The 17,883-nt window shown below is 35.7% G+C and overlaps 1 protein-coding gene across 1 annotated transcript in view; it reads right to left on the reverse strand.

Moving 5' to 3' along the window:
• IL6ST (interleukin 6 cytokine family signal transducer) overlaps positions 1 to 17,883 on the reverse strand; it is a 52,502-nt gene that overhangs the window by 21,694 nt on the left and 12,925 nt on the right. Inside the window, exons 2-7 of the mRNA XM_004459335.5 lie at positions 15,347 to 15,425; positions 11,001 to 11,306; positions 10,011 to 10,131; positions 4,608 to 4,774; positions 3,458 to 3,612; positions 1,245 to 1,404 (exon numbers count right to left, since the gene is read on the reverse strand). Coding sequence (XP_004459392.1) covers positions 1,245 to 1,404; positions 3,458 to 3,612; positions 4,608 to 4,774; positions 10,011 to 10,131; positions 11,001 to 11,306; positions 15,347 to 15,425 — 988 coding nt within the window. The remainder of the gene's footprint in view (positions 1 to 1,244; positions 1,405 to 3,457; positions 3,613 to 4,607; positions 4,775 to 10,010; positions 10,132 to 11,000; positions 11,307 to 15,346; positions 15,426 to 17,883) is intronic.

Genomic DNA, 17,883 nt, shown 5'->3' on the forward strand with positions numbered 1-17,883 from the left:
ATTTAAACGAGTAAAAACCAAGCAGTGATGTACTGATCATGAAAAGGCCATTACAGACAACAAAACAAAAAAGGAGGAAAGGCAGACCTAGACAACTAAAGGAAAAGCCTCTATCTAAACTAGCAGAGCTGATAAATGCTTCAAGTTTATTCCAATTTAAACCCCTACCAGAACATCCACTGGTGGCAGGAGAGGTTTTAAAGTCATGGCCATTACCATTAAGACCTAAAGAGTAAAATTGTAATAGGAAAAGTTCAAAAAGAAAACCCCATAGGCCATACGATTGTTTCTGGAAGGCTACATAAGAAATCATGCAATGTTAGTTGTTTTGGGGAGGGAATATGTGCCTTTTAGATTCTATATTATATGCATCATATTATCTACGGGGAAAAAGGAAAATGAAAACAAACTGACCAATAGCCAAAAATACAGGATCAGTGCTTTTCCAGGGGTCTATCAAGTGCTGGTAGAAGAAAATGAATAAAAAGTAGAGTACCAATAACTTTTTTTTTAAGATTTATTTTTTCCCCCTGCCCCCGCACTGTTTATGCTCCCTGCCTGCTCTCTTGTGTCCATCTGCTGTGTGCTCTGTGTCTGCTCGTCTTCTCTTTAGGAGGTACTGTGAACAACTGAACCAGTCACCTCCCATGTGGGAGAGAGGAGCTCAATAATCTTTTGAACCACCTCAGCTCCCTGCTTTTTTGTGTCTTTCCTCTTTGTGCCTCCTTGTTGCATCATCTTATTGCATCAGCTTGCTATCTTGCTTGTCTTCTCTAGGAGGCACCAGGAACCAAACTTGGGACCTCCCATGTGGAAGGCGGGAGCTCAAATGCTTGAGCCACATCCACTTCCCACAAATACTTTGATAGTGAGGTCTAAGCTATATTTTACTAGATAACGTGACTGGTATGATTTAGAGATATCTCAGGGCCACTCTTTAATAAAACATTCCAGACTCATCAACCTTAAAGTAATTCAATAGTTTTCTGATGGTATCTAAGACCCTCATTCCAGGATAATCTCCTTTAATTAGGTATCAAATAGATTTGTGCTGCCAATAATGCGTATTAAATTTTACATTCTGATGCCCTACATAAATGAATGTATAAAACACTACAGTTTGAATAAAATGATCACAAAATAAGAAGCAATGAAGTCTACTGTAAGCATCATTAAAACCAAACAAGAGTAATTCACAGCTGGAAGTCTTTTGCTTTTTTTCTTCAAAAACTTAATTTACTTACTATCTTCATATGTGATCCCACTTGCTTCTTCACTCCAGTCACTCCAGAATCCTTTACCATCTTCCTTCATACAACGAATTCTAAACACATATTCCGTAAAAGGTTTAAGGTCCTGGACAGTGAATGAAGACCGTGTGGATGCTGTATCTTCAGGTGGAATCTGAAAACAAAACAAATCAACCAGCACAAAAAAACCAATGGTATTATTATAAATCTTCTAAACTGCATAATATAATAAATTAATCTCAAGCTCGAGCAGGGATTCTTAACCTTTTCTGTTCGACAGAACCTCTGGCCAGTCAGGTGAAAACCATGGACCCTTCTCAGAATGCAGTGGCAAATAGTTTTATGACACTCAACTAGCGTCGGGTCAAACAATTATAGTCATTTCCAAGTATTGGATGAGTGTGAGCCATTTTTTGAGATATGCAACTGTAATGTGCCATGAAATGAATACAACTGTAATTTATTACATATATTCATAAGTGAAGGAAATGCTAGATTTCAGTTAGAGGTCAGAGAAAATAAAGATAATAAATTGATTTTTTTCCATTTAAGCTCATGGACCCCATGAAATCTTTCCATGGACCCCTGGTTAAGAACCCCTGCTCTAGAGAGAAAGAAATGCAAGTCAAAAAGCAGTCAAAATCAGTAAAGAAATAGCTCTGAGAAATATGGGAACCTTCCCCTTCTTTTCTTTCTTCTATGGGGCCTGTAACACTCAAGGTCTCAGCGAGAAAATGACAGTACTCTCCAGTTAGAATTAATTCAAGAAGTTTATTAGTACAGGGAATCTAGGCAAACCTCTTTAGATATCAAGAGATTGTAACAGCAGGGAGCTGTTACCAACCCCAGGCCCAAAAGGATTTGAAGAAAATCAGATAGAGATGGCTGCCTTGATAGTTGCAGGGACTTAGAGTTGACAAATAAAGCCAGCTCCAGGGAGGGAGTAGAGAAAGCAAATATGCAGATCTCCTTCTCTTCTGTCCTCCTTCTCTCATGCCAGGCCCTCTCCCCTCCACTGAGCCAAACTCATTAGAAAGCTAGAGTGAATAGGTAACCACCAACGAAATTCATACAGCTCAGCATTCCAAGACAAAGAGTAGGGTGGAGAAGGATAGAATGTAGATCTAGATAGTCAAAGGAAAATATCCAGCCCAATCAAGAAAAACATAACCTATCATATAAATAAATTTGTCTCTCAGGAGAAAAAAAAAAGACTAATTAGAGATAAATAATTCTGGGACTTTATAATACTGTGAGCTTTCAGTATTGGATACAAAATAGGATCAGTCTTTTTTATAGCACTGGTTAAGATTCCATGATATTAAAAAACATATTTTGAAGAGCTTCAAGCACATATCCTCTCTGTATAACATGAAGCATTAATTCAATTTTGATTAGTTGCTTTTTCTTATTGTATTGTGAGCCCTTTAGATGAGTAGGATAGAGGACAGAAGCAATAAGTTCTTATTCCCGAATGAGCTCATTATTGCAACCAGAGAAACAAAAGCAAAAGCAAAAGCATTCTGCTAGTGATATATGGAGGCATAACAAAGAATAGTATGAATAAACTATGATGATAGCCTTTTGAAAATGTCCAAGTATTTATTTTGTTGATAGCATCATCTTTGGATACACCATACTAACTTAATAGCTTTTCCTTCCAGTCTTACAAGCTCCCCACCTATCCTTCTACCTCTAAGGTTGGTTAACAACCATTTTCTGTAAGGGGCTAGACAGCAAATATTTTAGCCATGTGGGCCAGTACTTAACTCTTTCATTGCAGCACAAGAGTCAAAGCCAGTACAAAAACAAATGGGTATGGCTGTATTCCAATAAAACTTTACAAAAACAGATGTAGAGGTGAATTTGCCAATCACTCACTGCTCTACCTTATTCATATCATCTCTATTTTTGGTCCCCCACTTTATTTACTACTTGTATTCCTTTGATCTCCCATCAAAAGTGCTATTCCCCATCACCCTATGTCCCTTCCGTATTTTGCTTAAAGGTTACTGCATACAGCAAAGCTGTAATTTCTGTCTGGATGACCTGTTTGCCTTTTGTTTGAAATAAAGATCTAGAAGAGATGACAAAGACAGTATTTCACATAACCAGAAACTTGAAGGCATTCAGAAAATGACTGAGACATTTTAGGTTTAAGGCACTGTAAGAAAAGATTTTTTGAATAACAGTATGTTTCAATTTACCTGGCTCCAAGTTGAGGCATCTTTGGTCTTATATTGAATGTTATATTTCAGTCTTATGAAATTCTTAATACTTGAATTGATCCATGTCAATTTTAAGATACTAGACAGTTCCTCTGAGTTGGTGACTGATAAATTACGTGGTGGATTAGGTTTCACTGAAGAATAAAATAAATCCTAATGTTAACCATGTTTTACTTTTACAACGTCATACACGAACTTTTATATTTTTCTTTATTTCATTGTATTCAATTATTCTCATCACATGGACTAATTTCTCTGAAGCAATGCTATAGCATACTATCACTATGGAGAGGAAATGTCTAAAGAAACTTTAGTTTTCCCAGACAATTTATTGTATTTGTTAATATAATCAGGTTCAGGTATCCGATATCTGTCAAAAGATAAATGTTTATGATTATAAAATTTTTAAAAAGGGAAAAAAATTGGAACATTAATATTATGATTACAATGCTGTAAAATGTCTGAGAATTGGACAAATACAGAAGATAACATTCAAAATGAAAACAGGGAAGTAGATGTGGCTCAACTGATAAGAGCGTCCACCTACCACACAGGAGGTCCAGGGTTCAAACCCCGGGCCTCCTGGCCTGTGTGGTGAGCTGGCCTATGCACAGTGCTGATGCGCACAAGGAGTGCTGTGCCACGAAGGCCGCGTAGGGGGCCTCACATGCAAGGAGTGCACCCTGCAAGGAGAACTGCCCTATGCAAAAGAAGTGCAGCCCACCCAGGAGTGGCGCCACACACATGGAGAGCTGACTCAGCAAGATGATGCAACAAAAAAAGAGACAAATTCCCAGTGCCACTGAGAATGCAAGTGGACACACAGTGAATGGACACAGGAGAACAGACAACCGGGGGGGGGGGGGGGGGGAGGGAGAGAAAGAAAATAAATCTTAAAAAAAAAGCCATCTTCTTTAAAAACAAAACAAAACGAAAACAGCTTTATCACGGTATTATGAAGATTTCTCTTTCAAAATTATTTTTAATATTGTTGATAAAATGATTTTGTAAAAGTAACTAAGATAATTATGTAATTGCTTTATTCCATATTAATTAAAATGTGAAAACTATTTTATTTTACAAGCCAATATATATTCTAATAAATTCCCAAATTCAGGTTTAAAAATACCTTTATCTACAGGATCAAAATTGATATGATCTGATGTAACATTCCCAAGGGCATTCTCTGCTTCTACCCAGACTTCAATGTTGACAAAATACACAGGAGAATAATCAACAGTGCAGGAGTTGGGGGTGTCACGTTTTGTTTTACAATCAGCAAACTTCTCTGTTGCCCTAAATACAAAAAGAATAGAGTCAGCAATTAAAAATAATTTGAAAAAATTAGAGGGAAAAAAGCCATTGGAAAAGGGTTTGATGAAACTCAAGTTGTTGTAGCATAGCAAATTTTTGAGTAAAATGTTGATCACTAAAAACAAGTAACAGTTCTTAAAATTTGCCTTTAATTTAAAATAAAAAATTATTTAAAAAATTTTACTTAAAAATATTGCATGTTAGAATTTTATGCTCTCTTCACTTACCATTCCCAAATTATTTGTCTATTTCCTTGTGCTTCTGGAACTGTTTCATTCTTTTCCTGAGTCAGAATCCTTATTGTACCAGAAATGCCTGTCTTTAAGAACAGAATGCTAGGAGGTGACAGGAGGCTGGATTTAAGAATTTCCATTACCCCAGCAAATTTCCTCAGCCTCTTTCCATTCAATCCCACCAACCAGACAATCAGTATTCTTATTTATATCACCACAGATACTACAGAATGCTTCAAGTGGTATCACTATATTTACTCACGTTTATAAATTACACACTAATTAAAAAAATATTTTTATACATACTGTATAAAAATGGAAAAAGAGGCCTTGCCCTGATCAGGATTTTGGAACGAGCCATTTCAGGGCTCTGCTCCCCAGAAGCTTTGAACAACCAGAAAGTAATGGAAGCTTATTTCTCAAAACTCCAGGTTTCTGGAGGTTAAGCCAAACTAAGAAAAAGCTCCCTGGCTGGCCCATCCCTACTCCTCACAGGCTCTGCACAGAAACAGACAAGGCCCCCCAGTGTAGACTTCTGTAACCCTCATGCACATTCTGAGCGCAGGTATGTCTGACTCAGTATGTAAGGTGACGACCTTAGGGACTCACTGTCCCAGAACCTGTACCGTGTACAAGGCATTTCACAGAGCTCTCCCTACAGAATGCTGTGGAAGAGCACTGGACAAGGGATTGCTGGCTGTAGGACAGTTGTGAGGAAATTGTTTCCTAGGGAGGAGAAGACATGTGTAGACTATGTAAATGCGCAAGACCTGTGTAGAGAAAGGATCAGAGAGGACCCCTTTACTTTGCCTGGAGCTACTCTCTACACTCACTGAGTGGATAAACCCTGAAGAAAGCACTTGAAAAGGTCATCTGCAAAGACTGGGAAGTGACTTTTCTTTTTTCTTTTGGCTCCTGGCATTCAAGGAAAGCTTTATCATAGCACTAGCTGGATACAAGCTGAAGGAACAGATTCCTCTGCATAACACATTAAAATATCAAAAAGTTCACGTTTCCACAAAATACTATATAATACACAAAGAACAGGACGTTATGGCCTAGGCAAAGGAGAAAATAAAGCATTAGAAACAACTGATGAGGAGAAGCAATCCTGGGGCATACCAAACAGAGTCTTTTTTAAAAGATCCTAACTATGTTTAAAGAGCTAAAGGAAAACATGGACCAAAAAAGCTGAAGGAAATCAGAAAAATGATAGATGAAAACAGAGAGAATATCATCAAGAAAGATGGAAATTATGAAAAGCAACCAAACGAAGCTGAAAACCACATAACAAATTTAAAATTCCCTAGAGGGGTTCAACAACAGATTGGAGTTGGCGGAAGAAAAGAATCAGTAAATGTGAAGAAAACTGAAATCCAGTTTGAAGAGCAGGAAGAAAGAATGAAGAAAAGTGAAGAAAGCCTGAGCAATCTGTGGGACATGATCAATCATACCAATATGCACACTGTGGGAATCCCAGAAAAAGAAAAAGGCGCAAAAAGGAATATTCAAAGAAATAATGGCTGAGAACTACCCAAATTTAAGGACAACACGTTATCTGAAAGCCTCAAGAAAGAAGCAATGTGTCACATACATGGATAAGATTAAATGCTAATTTCTCATTGGAAACCATGGAGGCAAGAAGGCAAGGGTGTAACATTTAATGTGCTGAAAACAAAAAACTGCCAACCAAGAATTCTGTATCTGAAAATTCTGTTTTTTAAAAATAAGGAAAAGAGTAAAACATTCCCAGATAAACAAAAGCTGAGAGTTTATCACAACTAGACCAGCCCTAGAGAAGAAGCTACAGAGAGTTCTGCAGGTTGGAAAGACACTAGACAACAGACCAAATCCATTCAAACAAGAATATGTGGTAAGAGTAACGACATGGTTAAATATAAATGCCAATACTATTGTATATTTGGTTTGTAAGTCCACTCTTTATTTCCTAGCATATCTAAAAGGCAAATGCATAAACTATGACAACAAACCAGTGGTTTTGGGCTCAAAGTATAAACAATGTAATTTATGACAAGAAGTATATAAAGGCGGTGGGGGGACAGGGGTGTAGGAACATAGCTTGTGTATACTACTGAAGTTAGGTTGGTATCAAAGAAAATGAATGTTACAGATTTAGGATGTCAAGCTCCATGGTAACTACAAAGAAAATACTGGAAAATATGCAAGCTCAAAGAGTTTGAAACTAGAATACAGATTATTGGGGGTGGGGAAGGAGGGAGATGGGGAGCAATTAGACAATGGCTATAGGGTTTTTCTGTTTGGCAGGATGGGAAAGTTTTAGTAAAAGAAGGTATTGAGGATATGCAACATTGTGGATGTGATTAATCCCATTGAATGGTATGCTTGAGAGTAGTTGAAATGAGAAGGATTATGTTGCATATATATGTTCCCACAATTAAAAAAACAGAATGAGCAACTAAAGAAGGAATGAAAATTTAATGCAATGTGGTCCTGGAAAGGATCTAATAATAGAGGCAAAAAGGTACAAAGGCACATTAATGGTACATATGAAAAAACTGGAGTATAGACTATAAGCTTTATATCAATGTTAAATTTCTTTAACTTGATAATTGCCCTTAAGTAAATATCCTTGTTCTTAGAAATGTACATGGCAATATTGTGTTCAAGGAATATGATGTACACAACCTACACTCAAGTGTTCAGAAAATGTATTGATAAATAGGTTGATTAGATAGGCAGATAGACAATGTCATGGCAACTATACAAAATGTTAAAATTGATGGATCTGGGTATCTGGAGGCATGCTGGAGTTCTCTGTATGCAGTTTGTATTATTTTTGTGACTGTCCTGTAAGTCTGCAAGTATTTCAAAAAAAAGTTTTTTTTTTAAAAAAGGAAAAATAAAACAAACTTTTTTAAAAAAATAAAGGTGACTTATGATAGAAGGGGGAGATAAAACTTAAGACTACTCTGAATATCATTATAGTTTGACTTTTTGGAGTAACATTATTTTACATAATTGTTTAAAAATAATTCCTAAATATAAAAGCAAAAGGAAACATATGAGCTCATATATTGAGTTGGTGGCATAAGTACATGAAAGGGACTACTCCAAGTGACTTTGAAACATAGTAATTTGACTATACATCCTTGGTTGAGGGGAAAAAAAATCTTAAAATTGTTTTTAGTAATCATATTAATTGGTGATGATATTGGCATTCTTATTCTGCTGCTATTGTGTTCATTGTGGGGTAAAACAAATGATTATGTTGGCATTGTTGGGAATGAGGGTTTTCAGCACAGAAGAAAAGAGAAGGTATAAAACAGATGAGGTTAAAGAAAAATTTTAATTATTTAAAATTGGAAATGTCACTATGAATGCATGATGATGTTTTATATTTAAAAACGAACATTCTGGGGAGCAGGTGTGGCTCAAGCAGTTGGGTGCCCCCCTCCTACATGGGAGGTCCCGGGTTCAGTTCCCAGTGCCTCTTAAAGAAGATGAGCAAAACAGCAAGTTGATGTGCAGGCTGGCATGGCAAGCTGACGCAACGAGAAGACACAACCAGAGACTCAATAAACAGAGAACGAATGTGGCTCAAGTGATTGGGCACCCCCCTTTCACACAAGAGGCCTTGGGTTCGGGTCTCGGGGCCTCCAAAAAGAAGACGAGCAGACAGAAAGTGCACACAACAAACAGATACAAAGAGCAGATAGCGAGTGCAAATAACCGGGTGGGGAGGAATGAAAAATGACAACACAATAGCAATGAATACTTTAAGCATAACAACAATACCATTACACTCAAATACCATTTTAAAAACTTTAATATCATTACATATTCAGTTAAGTGTTTAAATTTCCCCAGTTTTCTCAAATATATATATATTTTACATTTGTGGAGCCTGGGATACAAAAAAGCTCCATATATTGCAAAATGATGATATGTTTTATCTCTTAAACTACAGGTTCCCCCTGCTTAGTTTCTTTTTCCTTGCAATTTAGTTATTAAAATAACTGTTACATTTTATACATTGTTTAATATATTCTATTTCCTAAAAATTGCTATTAAATCTAGACACTTGAGATTTGGGTTTGATACCTGCCCAAGCCTGTCAAAAAAAAAAAAATTCATTGGAGTGGTATGTACTTACAGAGACAACATAATGTCTGACTGTTTTTCTTTCTCTGATATTAAGATTGAGCAATGGATTCACCTGTTGTTAGCCTGATCCATCCATTTTTAAAATCTCCCACTGTTTTTTAGATTTGGGGGGGAGGGGGGTAGGATTTTCCAAACCTATAGCACTAAGCTGAAAGAATTTTCTAGTATACCCACCACCCAGATTCTACATTTAACATTTTACTATATTTGCTTTATCATATATTTATTTATCTATGCATCCTTTTCTCCCTCCATTAATCCATCTTCTCTTTTTATGCATTTCAAAACGATTTCCAGACATCAATATACTTTACTCCCAAACACTTCATCATTTACACCATTAACTAGAAATCAGCATTTTGTAACAGGTTGTTCTGGATATTTTTAGATAACATTTACATTAAATGCAATATATGAGTTTTGACAACTGCATATGCCTGCATAACTCAAACCCCTTTTAGGATGTAGACATTACCAGTATCTGCAGAGAGTCCTCTCATGCCCCTTTCTACTTAATCTTAGCCACTACCCTCCCCCACAAGGCAACTATTAATCTTCAATGTACTAAAATATTTATGGATGAAATGATATGTCTGGGATTTTCTTCAAAACAATCTGGGGTGAGATATAACACTGGAAATGAGCTGACATTTGTTAAAGATGGGTGATGGGTACAAGGGCATTTATTATATTATTCTATGTTTATGTTTGAAATGTTTCAAAATAAAAAGTTAAATGTTTAAATTTTTGCATTTGATATTACTACTGACAAATGAAAACCTCCAACACAAATGACTAATTTAATAAATCCAACATACAATAAACCTAAAATAACTTACCATTCAGATTTTAAAGTGAAGTTTGTTTCCAGGTATGTTTCCCTTCCAGGATCCCACTGACACACCATTTTCTTGCCCTCATTCACAATGCAACTCAAATTTTTAGGTTTTTCTGGAGGCACTAAAAGAAAATAAGTAACATTTTTAAAAAACCTTCATGTTTCACTAAGAATATACAATTTGCATATTACCCACAACATTTATAACCTAGATTAGTAAATGACAACCTAAAACAGTAAAAACTCAAGCAAAAAGTATGGACATAAAAAGTATGGACTCAAGAAAAAAGTATGGACATAAAAACTGGTGACTAAAAAAGTTCACTTTTTAAACTTTTACACTTGTTCTATCATAATCGTTACTTATTAGATACTTGTACATTAATTTTCTACATAAAATCAACTTTCATTTATAACTGAATGATTGTATCAACTGATTTCTCCATTACACTTGTTTTTCAGTGATATATTACATATAAGAAGCAATTAAGTAGAAGCAAAAATGACATTTATATTTCTCCTCTTCCCATTGCCTTTCTAAACTCTGTTGGAAGAAGAACAAATGCCCAAACTGTAAAGTTTGGATGATCCACAAATTTGACAATCCACTCTGGGCTCATAGAAAGTTGACTATATTTATCTTGAGCCATAAGCTTTCTCTAGAATTTATTTACCTTCTTTAGGTAGCTGCTCTAAATGAGCATTTCCTGAGCAATTAAGGAATATTAATAAAGTTATTGTGAATACATTCACAGGTTTCAATTCAACAATACTTTTTTGGAGGCCTTACATCTAGAATATTTTTCTAGGGAAGTGACAGATGCTTGACTTTTAAGATATAAAGCTTTTGTTACTCTGTAGACTTTCTGTACAGTAATAATGCAAAACTAGTTCCTACTTCTAAGCTAAATTTTTTAAATGAGTATGTCCAAACATTACCAAACCCAAAAAGTACATTTCGGAAAGACCAACACACAACACTAAAACTTACAGCCTGAAATTACTGTGATTCCATAAATATTCTGCTCAATCTGTCCAAATGCTAAAATGTTGCAAGTGAGTTGAATATTTAAAGAAGACACATCTGTGAAGGTGACACTGGATGCTGTTCTGTTTATGACAGTATATTGCTCCTTAGGAACAATAACATGGTTTGTTTTCCAGAAAATGTAATTCGCATTTCCATGAAAATTATCCATACATTTTTCCTTTAGCACACAAACTGCTGTAAAATTAGAACCAAGTTGTATAATTGGAGATTCAGGGTTGATATGACCACATGGATCTAAAAGTCCACCTGAAAAGGAAAAATAATAGAAAACATGAAAAACGGACTCAAGTATTTCTGGTATAGAATGATATTTGGCTGGTAGCACCCAATCAAGAATCCCTTAACTTCTCACTATTTATTTAATATATATTATAGATTCATTAATGTTGAACTCACAACAAACAGTTGCACCATAACTCTTGCCTGAACAAAGCTTACCTAACACATTTTCTCTACAAGGCACATCACAGCCTTCTTGTGCTTAGCAACACCAGATAGCACATTAGCACTATGCTTGAGGGGCACGGGAAATAATGAAATCACCAATAAAAGCACAAAAATGTGGAAAATGTAGCACCAAATAGACTATGAAAAGTTTACTTGCTTACATTCTGAGAGCTGAAACAAGAAGGGAGAGGGCTGTCCTTGATCTCATCTGGGAATGTGTGCCCCTGGATGACTCAAATTTTTCACTACTTTGCATTTGTCTGAGGGGTATATCTACCCTCAATCCAAGTACTGATTTGAGGGTTACAAATAAACTTTAGAGAACAGGCACATTTGCAAATGTGGAATCCATGATTAATGAGGATCAACTGTATTGGTTTTAACAATAAATGTATAGGATAAAAAACCTCTATTATTAAGCAAAGAATCAGATTGGGTTTTAAACATGTAATATTAACAGCTATATCCTTTAACAACCCCTCCATGTTGATGAAATATAAATCTCTATTTCTAACCCTAACCTCCCGTATTTTTTATTTTTTTAGGAGGTATGGAGGATTGAACCGGGGACCACATACATGCAAAACACATGCTCAACCACTGAGCTATACCTGTACTGTTCTAATCTCCTGTATTTTTAATGGCTTACTAGACAAAACCTAAGATATCCCATGGGAACCTTAAAAGCGGAATATGTCTTAAAACTTTATGAATCTCAGATTTATTCTTTTAATCTCTCAAATCTGCTGACAGCACAGGTTCCATGCAGTCTTCTAGGTCAGACACTCTAGTCACCTTCTAAATCTCTAATTAGCTTCCCTCAACCCCTAACTTAAAATTCAGCACTAAGTCTTCTTGGTTCTATATTCTTAATATCATGTGCATCAACTCCATCTCGCCAACCCTATTCTGACTGCTGAAGTTCAGGCCATCGTATACCAGTCTGACCTCCCTCCTATTTACCCTACACACTGCTGCCTGAACAGCATTCTAAAATTAGACCATTTCTCTAATTTTAATCATTAACGGCTACCTATTACCATAAAAATATAAAAGTCTAAACTATTTGACACTATTCTATTGTCTTTCTCTAACCTCAATGTCTACAAATTTAAGGTTGCTTTCCCCAGTGAATCCCATTAACCAATAGGTCCTTGGGTGATTACCCATCCTATTATCTTCAGTTTTCTCACTTGGAAAATAAAGTTAATAACAGCATCTTGTAGGGTTTCTGAGATTAAAAATTACTTATGTGAAGGACCCAGGACAATGCCTGGTACTCGAGGCCTCCAGTAAATGGTAGTCCATCATCATGATTATTACTCTCCAGAGAGGTAATCTAATCCATTGATGGGGTCTGGAAGGCTCCCTTAGGGGTGACTGGTTGTAGCAGTCAGGATAAAATGTACAGAATCTGAAATGAACCTTGGAGATCATTTACTTCAACCTTTTATTTTATAAAGCTAAGACACCTTTACATAGTCAATCTCAATTATCAGCCAGACTTCCAATTCCCAAATTCCCTACTTGGTTCCAAGCCAGACAGCACAAAAGATAAAACCATTTAAAAAAGTTAAACAATTATTTTCTTATTCTATCTCTCTCAAAGCCAACAGGAAGAATTAAAAAGTCTTTACAGTCAAAATTATTCTACCAAATGGAAACCTGGAATCTTTCAGTGCGTCTAGAGTCAAAAGATGTTTTGTTTCAAAAGTTATAATGTGGCCTTGTTTACATCACCTTGCTATTACATGTTTATAACTAGGTCCTAACACATATGATTCTCCATTTCCAATAATATATAACTTCATCTCGTGGAGAATATCCCTACTACAACACTAAGCCAGTAGGTCTATAACTCTCTAGACCTCACTTTATTCCTTGGCAAAACTACTCCTGTTTCATATTCCCTAAAGTAACTGCAGGGAATAGTAGATATATAATCAGAGAGTCAACATTAATAATTTTTAACCACATATAGTAAGAGAAATACTAGAAATAGGCAATCTTCAGTTTCCAGAGTGAAGTACAGGCTCATTAGACCATCTATGCCAAATTAATTTAATTTTTACAGGGTTACCTGGCTATTTGAGACAAAATGATAGAGAGAGAATTAAGAAAGGTATTTGATAGTTACTTTGTATATTTGGGAAAGATGAAGAACTGAATTAGAATATATTACAAGATATTAGTTTGAATACTATGAAATTGCCAGTAATTGACTGTTTTTGATTTACAAGCTATGTTACTTTATTAAAAATGATTTTTAAATCAATGTAAGGAATAAATCCACTACACCCAACTCATATCTAGGTCTGGTACATTTATTTATTTTTTTAAGTGCATTTTATTAAAAGATCACAAAAGAAATATCCATTCTATCCACTTACAATGCTTACTGTGGACCAGGCACTGTCCAAGTACTTTCTATATATTAACTAATTTAATCATTGCAATAATCCTAGGAATTAGGTACCATTATTATCCCCACTGTCTAGATCAGGAAACTGAGACACACACAGCTGAGATGGTACTACACTTTAAATGTGATACAGTCAACCAAAAGAAGATTCAGAAAAGGAAATCAGTATGCACAGGGCTGGAAGCCAAATTCTATAAGGAATTATTAGGATAACCTAAGTTTAGATTGGAGAACAGAAGGCTCGCCTAGACACATGGAAGTAGTCCTCTAATACTTGAAGGGTTGAACTGTGGGAAGAGAAAGTGGGCCTATTCTAAACTAGGATTAATAAGAAAAAGATCCAAGAAGGAAAAATATTCAAGAATAAGGAAGAATTTTCTAAAAAGTTTTTTCAATATAAACTTTTTGTCACTTGAAGCATTCAAAATAAGTTGCATTCGTGGATTTGGAGAAGGGTTGATTTAGACCTTCTTAAACTGTCTGATCACATGCCTGGAAATCAGAGCTGTATTAAACTGATAAAAGAGTTTCTAAACATTTATTCTTAATTTCTGTACTTGTCTCCTGTGTACCAGTGACATCCAATTCTCAGACAGACATGAGCCTGTGGATCACAGTATGAATCGCACTGCTCTAGGTGACCTCTTTATTCTGATGATACAACACACAGTTCAGTGACACCTTTTGGGAGTGAAGTTCTAAGAGTCAGCAGATTTTCTCCTATTAGTAAATTAAAAACTAACAAAAAAAGCATATCATTTATCCTCCCCACCTTATAGTTATTGTAGGTATAGTTAAACTGTATTTAGGATTGAGTAATGCAGTGTTTCAACTCTCAATATAAGAAATAAATTGTCAAGATTATTTTATTTCCTAAAGTTATTTTTAAAACAGTATTTTTGGGAAACGGACTTGGCCCAGTGGTTAGGGCGTCCGTCTACCACATGGGAGGTCCACGGTTCAAACCCTGGGCCTCCTTGACCCATGTGGGGCTGGCCCATGTGCAGTGCTGATGCGCACAAAGAGTGCCCTGCCACGCAGGGGTGTCCCCCGCGTAAGGGAGCCCCACGCGCAAGGAGTGCGCCCTGTAAGGAGAGCCGCCCAGTGCGAAAGAAGTGCAGCCTGCCCAGGAATGGCGCCACCCACACTTCCCGTGCTGCTGACAACAACAGAAGCAGACAAAGAAACAAGACGCAACAAACAGACACAGAGAACAGACAACCGGGGGAGGGGGAGGAATTAAATAAATAAATCTTTTAAAAATATATAAAAAATAAAACAGCATTTTCTTCTTCAGTAATGGTCCTAGGAAGAATATATAGGTAAAATTATGTAATTATGAAGCATAAGCTTATTTATATAAATATATGAACTTAATTTGCTGGGATTGGGAGGCAGGGTGTTTCATGCTCCTTACCTTTAGATTCAGTGGTGAGGAAAATAAACAAGGCTTGCACTATCAAAGTCCGCAAAGCCAACATCTTGCCTAGATATTTCTGTAAAGAAACAAGTAATATTATTTTAATATTTTTCTCTTATATACACACAAGTTAAGACACAATTTCTAAAGTTTTTTTGCTTTCATTGCTTAGCTCTTTTCTAAAAGGTGGTAAAATACCTTAGAGAATGCAGGAAAGAAACCTGTTTCTGAACGTTTTCCTTTATTCCCACTGAGGTTACAGCTTTGTAATACACTGTGTGAAAACATAACTTATAATTTAAGGTTATTTTTTAAAATGCTGAGAAAACTTTCAAATAAATAAGAAAACTGGAAAAATATTACAAAAACTTTTAAAATTAGACAGGTAAAATTATGTATTATGTACCTAAATTGTAACTTAGCAGTAGTCTAAACGCTTAATAAAGAGATTTACAACTATAACTCGACTCTTAAACAATAAATAAGATTTTCAGTGGCACACTTCAGTTCTCTATGCAGCTAAAGTTCACTTTCTATCTTTAATGACAATGGTGGGGGGGAGGGAATACTTTCTTGATCGATGTCCACTTATGGACAGAAATCTTTAAGTTTGGTTTGTTAGCATTCTATGGCATGGAACATTACTTCTCAGACTACCACACACATTAATTTACTAAGTGGCTGGCTTAATGTGAGATACAAAACAAGTAATACTGTTCTAATTCAGGCACGGAAACGGAGAAACATAACTACAATTTTTTTACAGAGTGTTATCAAGCAGAGTGGGTATAGCTCAGGGGTTGACTGAGCGCCTGCTTTGCATGTATGAGGCCCTGAGTTCAATCCTGGGCACCTCCTTAAAAAAAAAAAAAAAAAAGACTATACTGATTGTCTACATAAGTAATTCCTGACAACAATTATCTTCAGAAGAAAATGCCATCATTTTTACCCAAATAAGTTTTAAAACTATTTAAACTGATAGTTATTTGCTTATAATAGGAAAATTCACTTTTCATAGAATACTGTATATGAAAGAGATGCAATCTCGAAAGAGCCTACAACTACAGTGTAGTCTTTCTTCACAATCCCTTTTATGATGGACTTCAATTCATCATTAACCTGCAATTCATGAATCACAATCTCCAGCCTAAACTAAGTTTTCAAAGCATTACTTCCAATCAATATATTAAGGATTTTCAGTAGAATGTCCTACTAACTTAACTTGTCTGTTTTATTCACAATGTATCAAAAACACTGAGAAAGGGACCTGTCACATCATTGGCATTAATTCATTTCTTGAATGAATGAACACAATATCCCATTTTAAATTTCTCAAAGTGCTACCATCAGGTTTTGAAAATGCTGTTCTTCCTCTTGGTTGACGTCTTTATCAACACCAAAACCTAAAATAACTAAGTCTGCAAGAGCTTCTGATAAGATTCTGTCTCCCTTTTGCCTCAATCTGATATTCTAGGACTACAAACTTTTTCTAAAACGCTATATCCATCATATCGTGAATCTAGCAGGCCAAGTATTTCTCCTAATAAAGAATTTTCTAACCAAGAAAAGGTGGGAACAGGAGGGAATATTTCCCATTGCTGAAGTAGTTCAGGCAGGTCAGTGGTATCCCTTGGCAGGGATAATGCAGACAAGACTCGAACCGTGGCGTGGTGAATAGAATAGAAGAGCTGTTTATTTCAACCCTGGCTGTGCTTCAAAACCACAAGATTAAGTGCTGATTTCTCATCAGAAACCATGGAGTTAAGAAGGTAGTGGCCTGAAATACTTAAAAGTGCTGAAAGAAAACAATTGCCAACTAAGAATTTTATATCCAATTAGACTTTCTGTCAAAAATGAGGCAGAGATTAGGATATTCCCAAAAAAATCTGAGGAAGTTCATCACTACTACTAGATGTGCCCTACAAGCAATGCTGAAGGAAGTTCTTCAGAGTGAAAGGAAAGGACACTAGATAGTTGGTAAAAGTGGTGTAATTGAAGACATCTAGTAACCATTTGGGTAATTATAAATGCCAGTAGTACTGTATTTTACTTTTGGTAGGTAATTTCACTTCTTACTTCCTACAGGTGCTAAAATGCAAATGCACAGAAAGTAATGATAAATCTATGGTTTTGGACATATAATGCACAAAGATATAAATGGTAACAAGTACAAATAAAGGTAGCAGACAGAGAGGTATAGGTCAGTGTTGTGTATTCTACTGATGTCAGGTTGATATCAAATCAAGTATGATTATTATATATATATGATGTTACATTTTAACCCCATGGTAACTAAAATTAAAATATATGAAAAATATTCAGGTATAAATAAAAAGGGATCAATACAAGATATATGAAAAATCAAATATGAAAGTAGGTATTAGAAGAACTGAGGGACAAAAAAAGGTATAAACCTTATAAACACTAATAGCAAAATGGCAAAAGAAAGCCCTGCATCATCAGTGCTTACTTTAAATGTAAATGGATTAAACTCTCCAGTCAAGAGACAGAGATTACCAGAATGGATAAAAGAG

Source organism: Dasypus novemcinctus, chromosome 2, assembly GCF_030445035.2.
Source record: "Dasypus novemcinctus isolate mDasNov1 chromosome 2, mDasNov1.1.hap2, whole genome shotgun sequence".
NCBI lineage: Eukaryota > Metazoa > Chordata > Mammalia > Cingulata > Dasypodidae > Dasypus > Dasypus novemcinctus.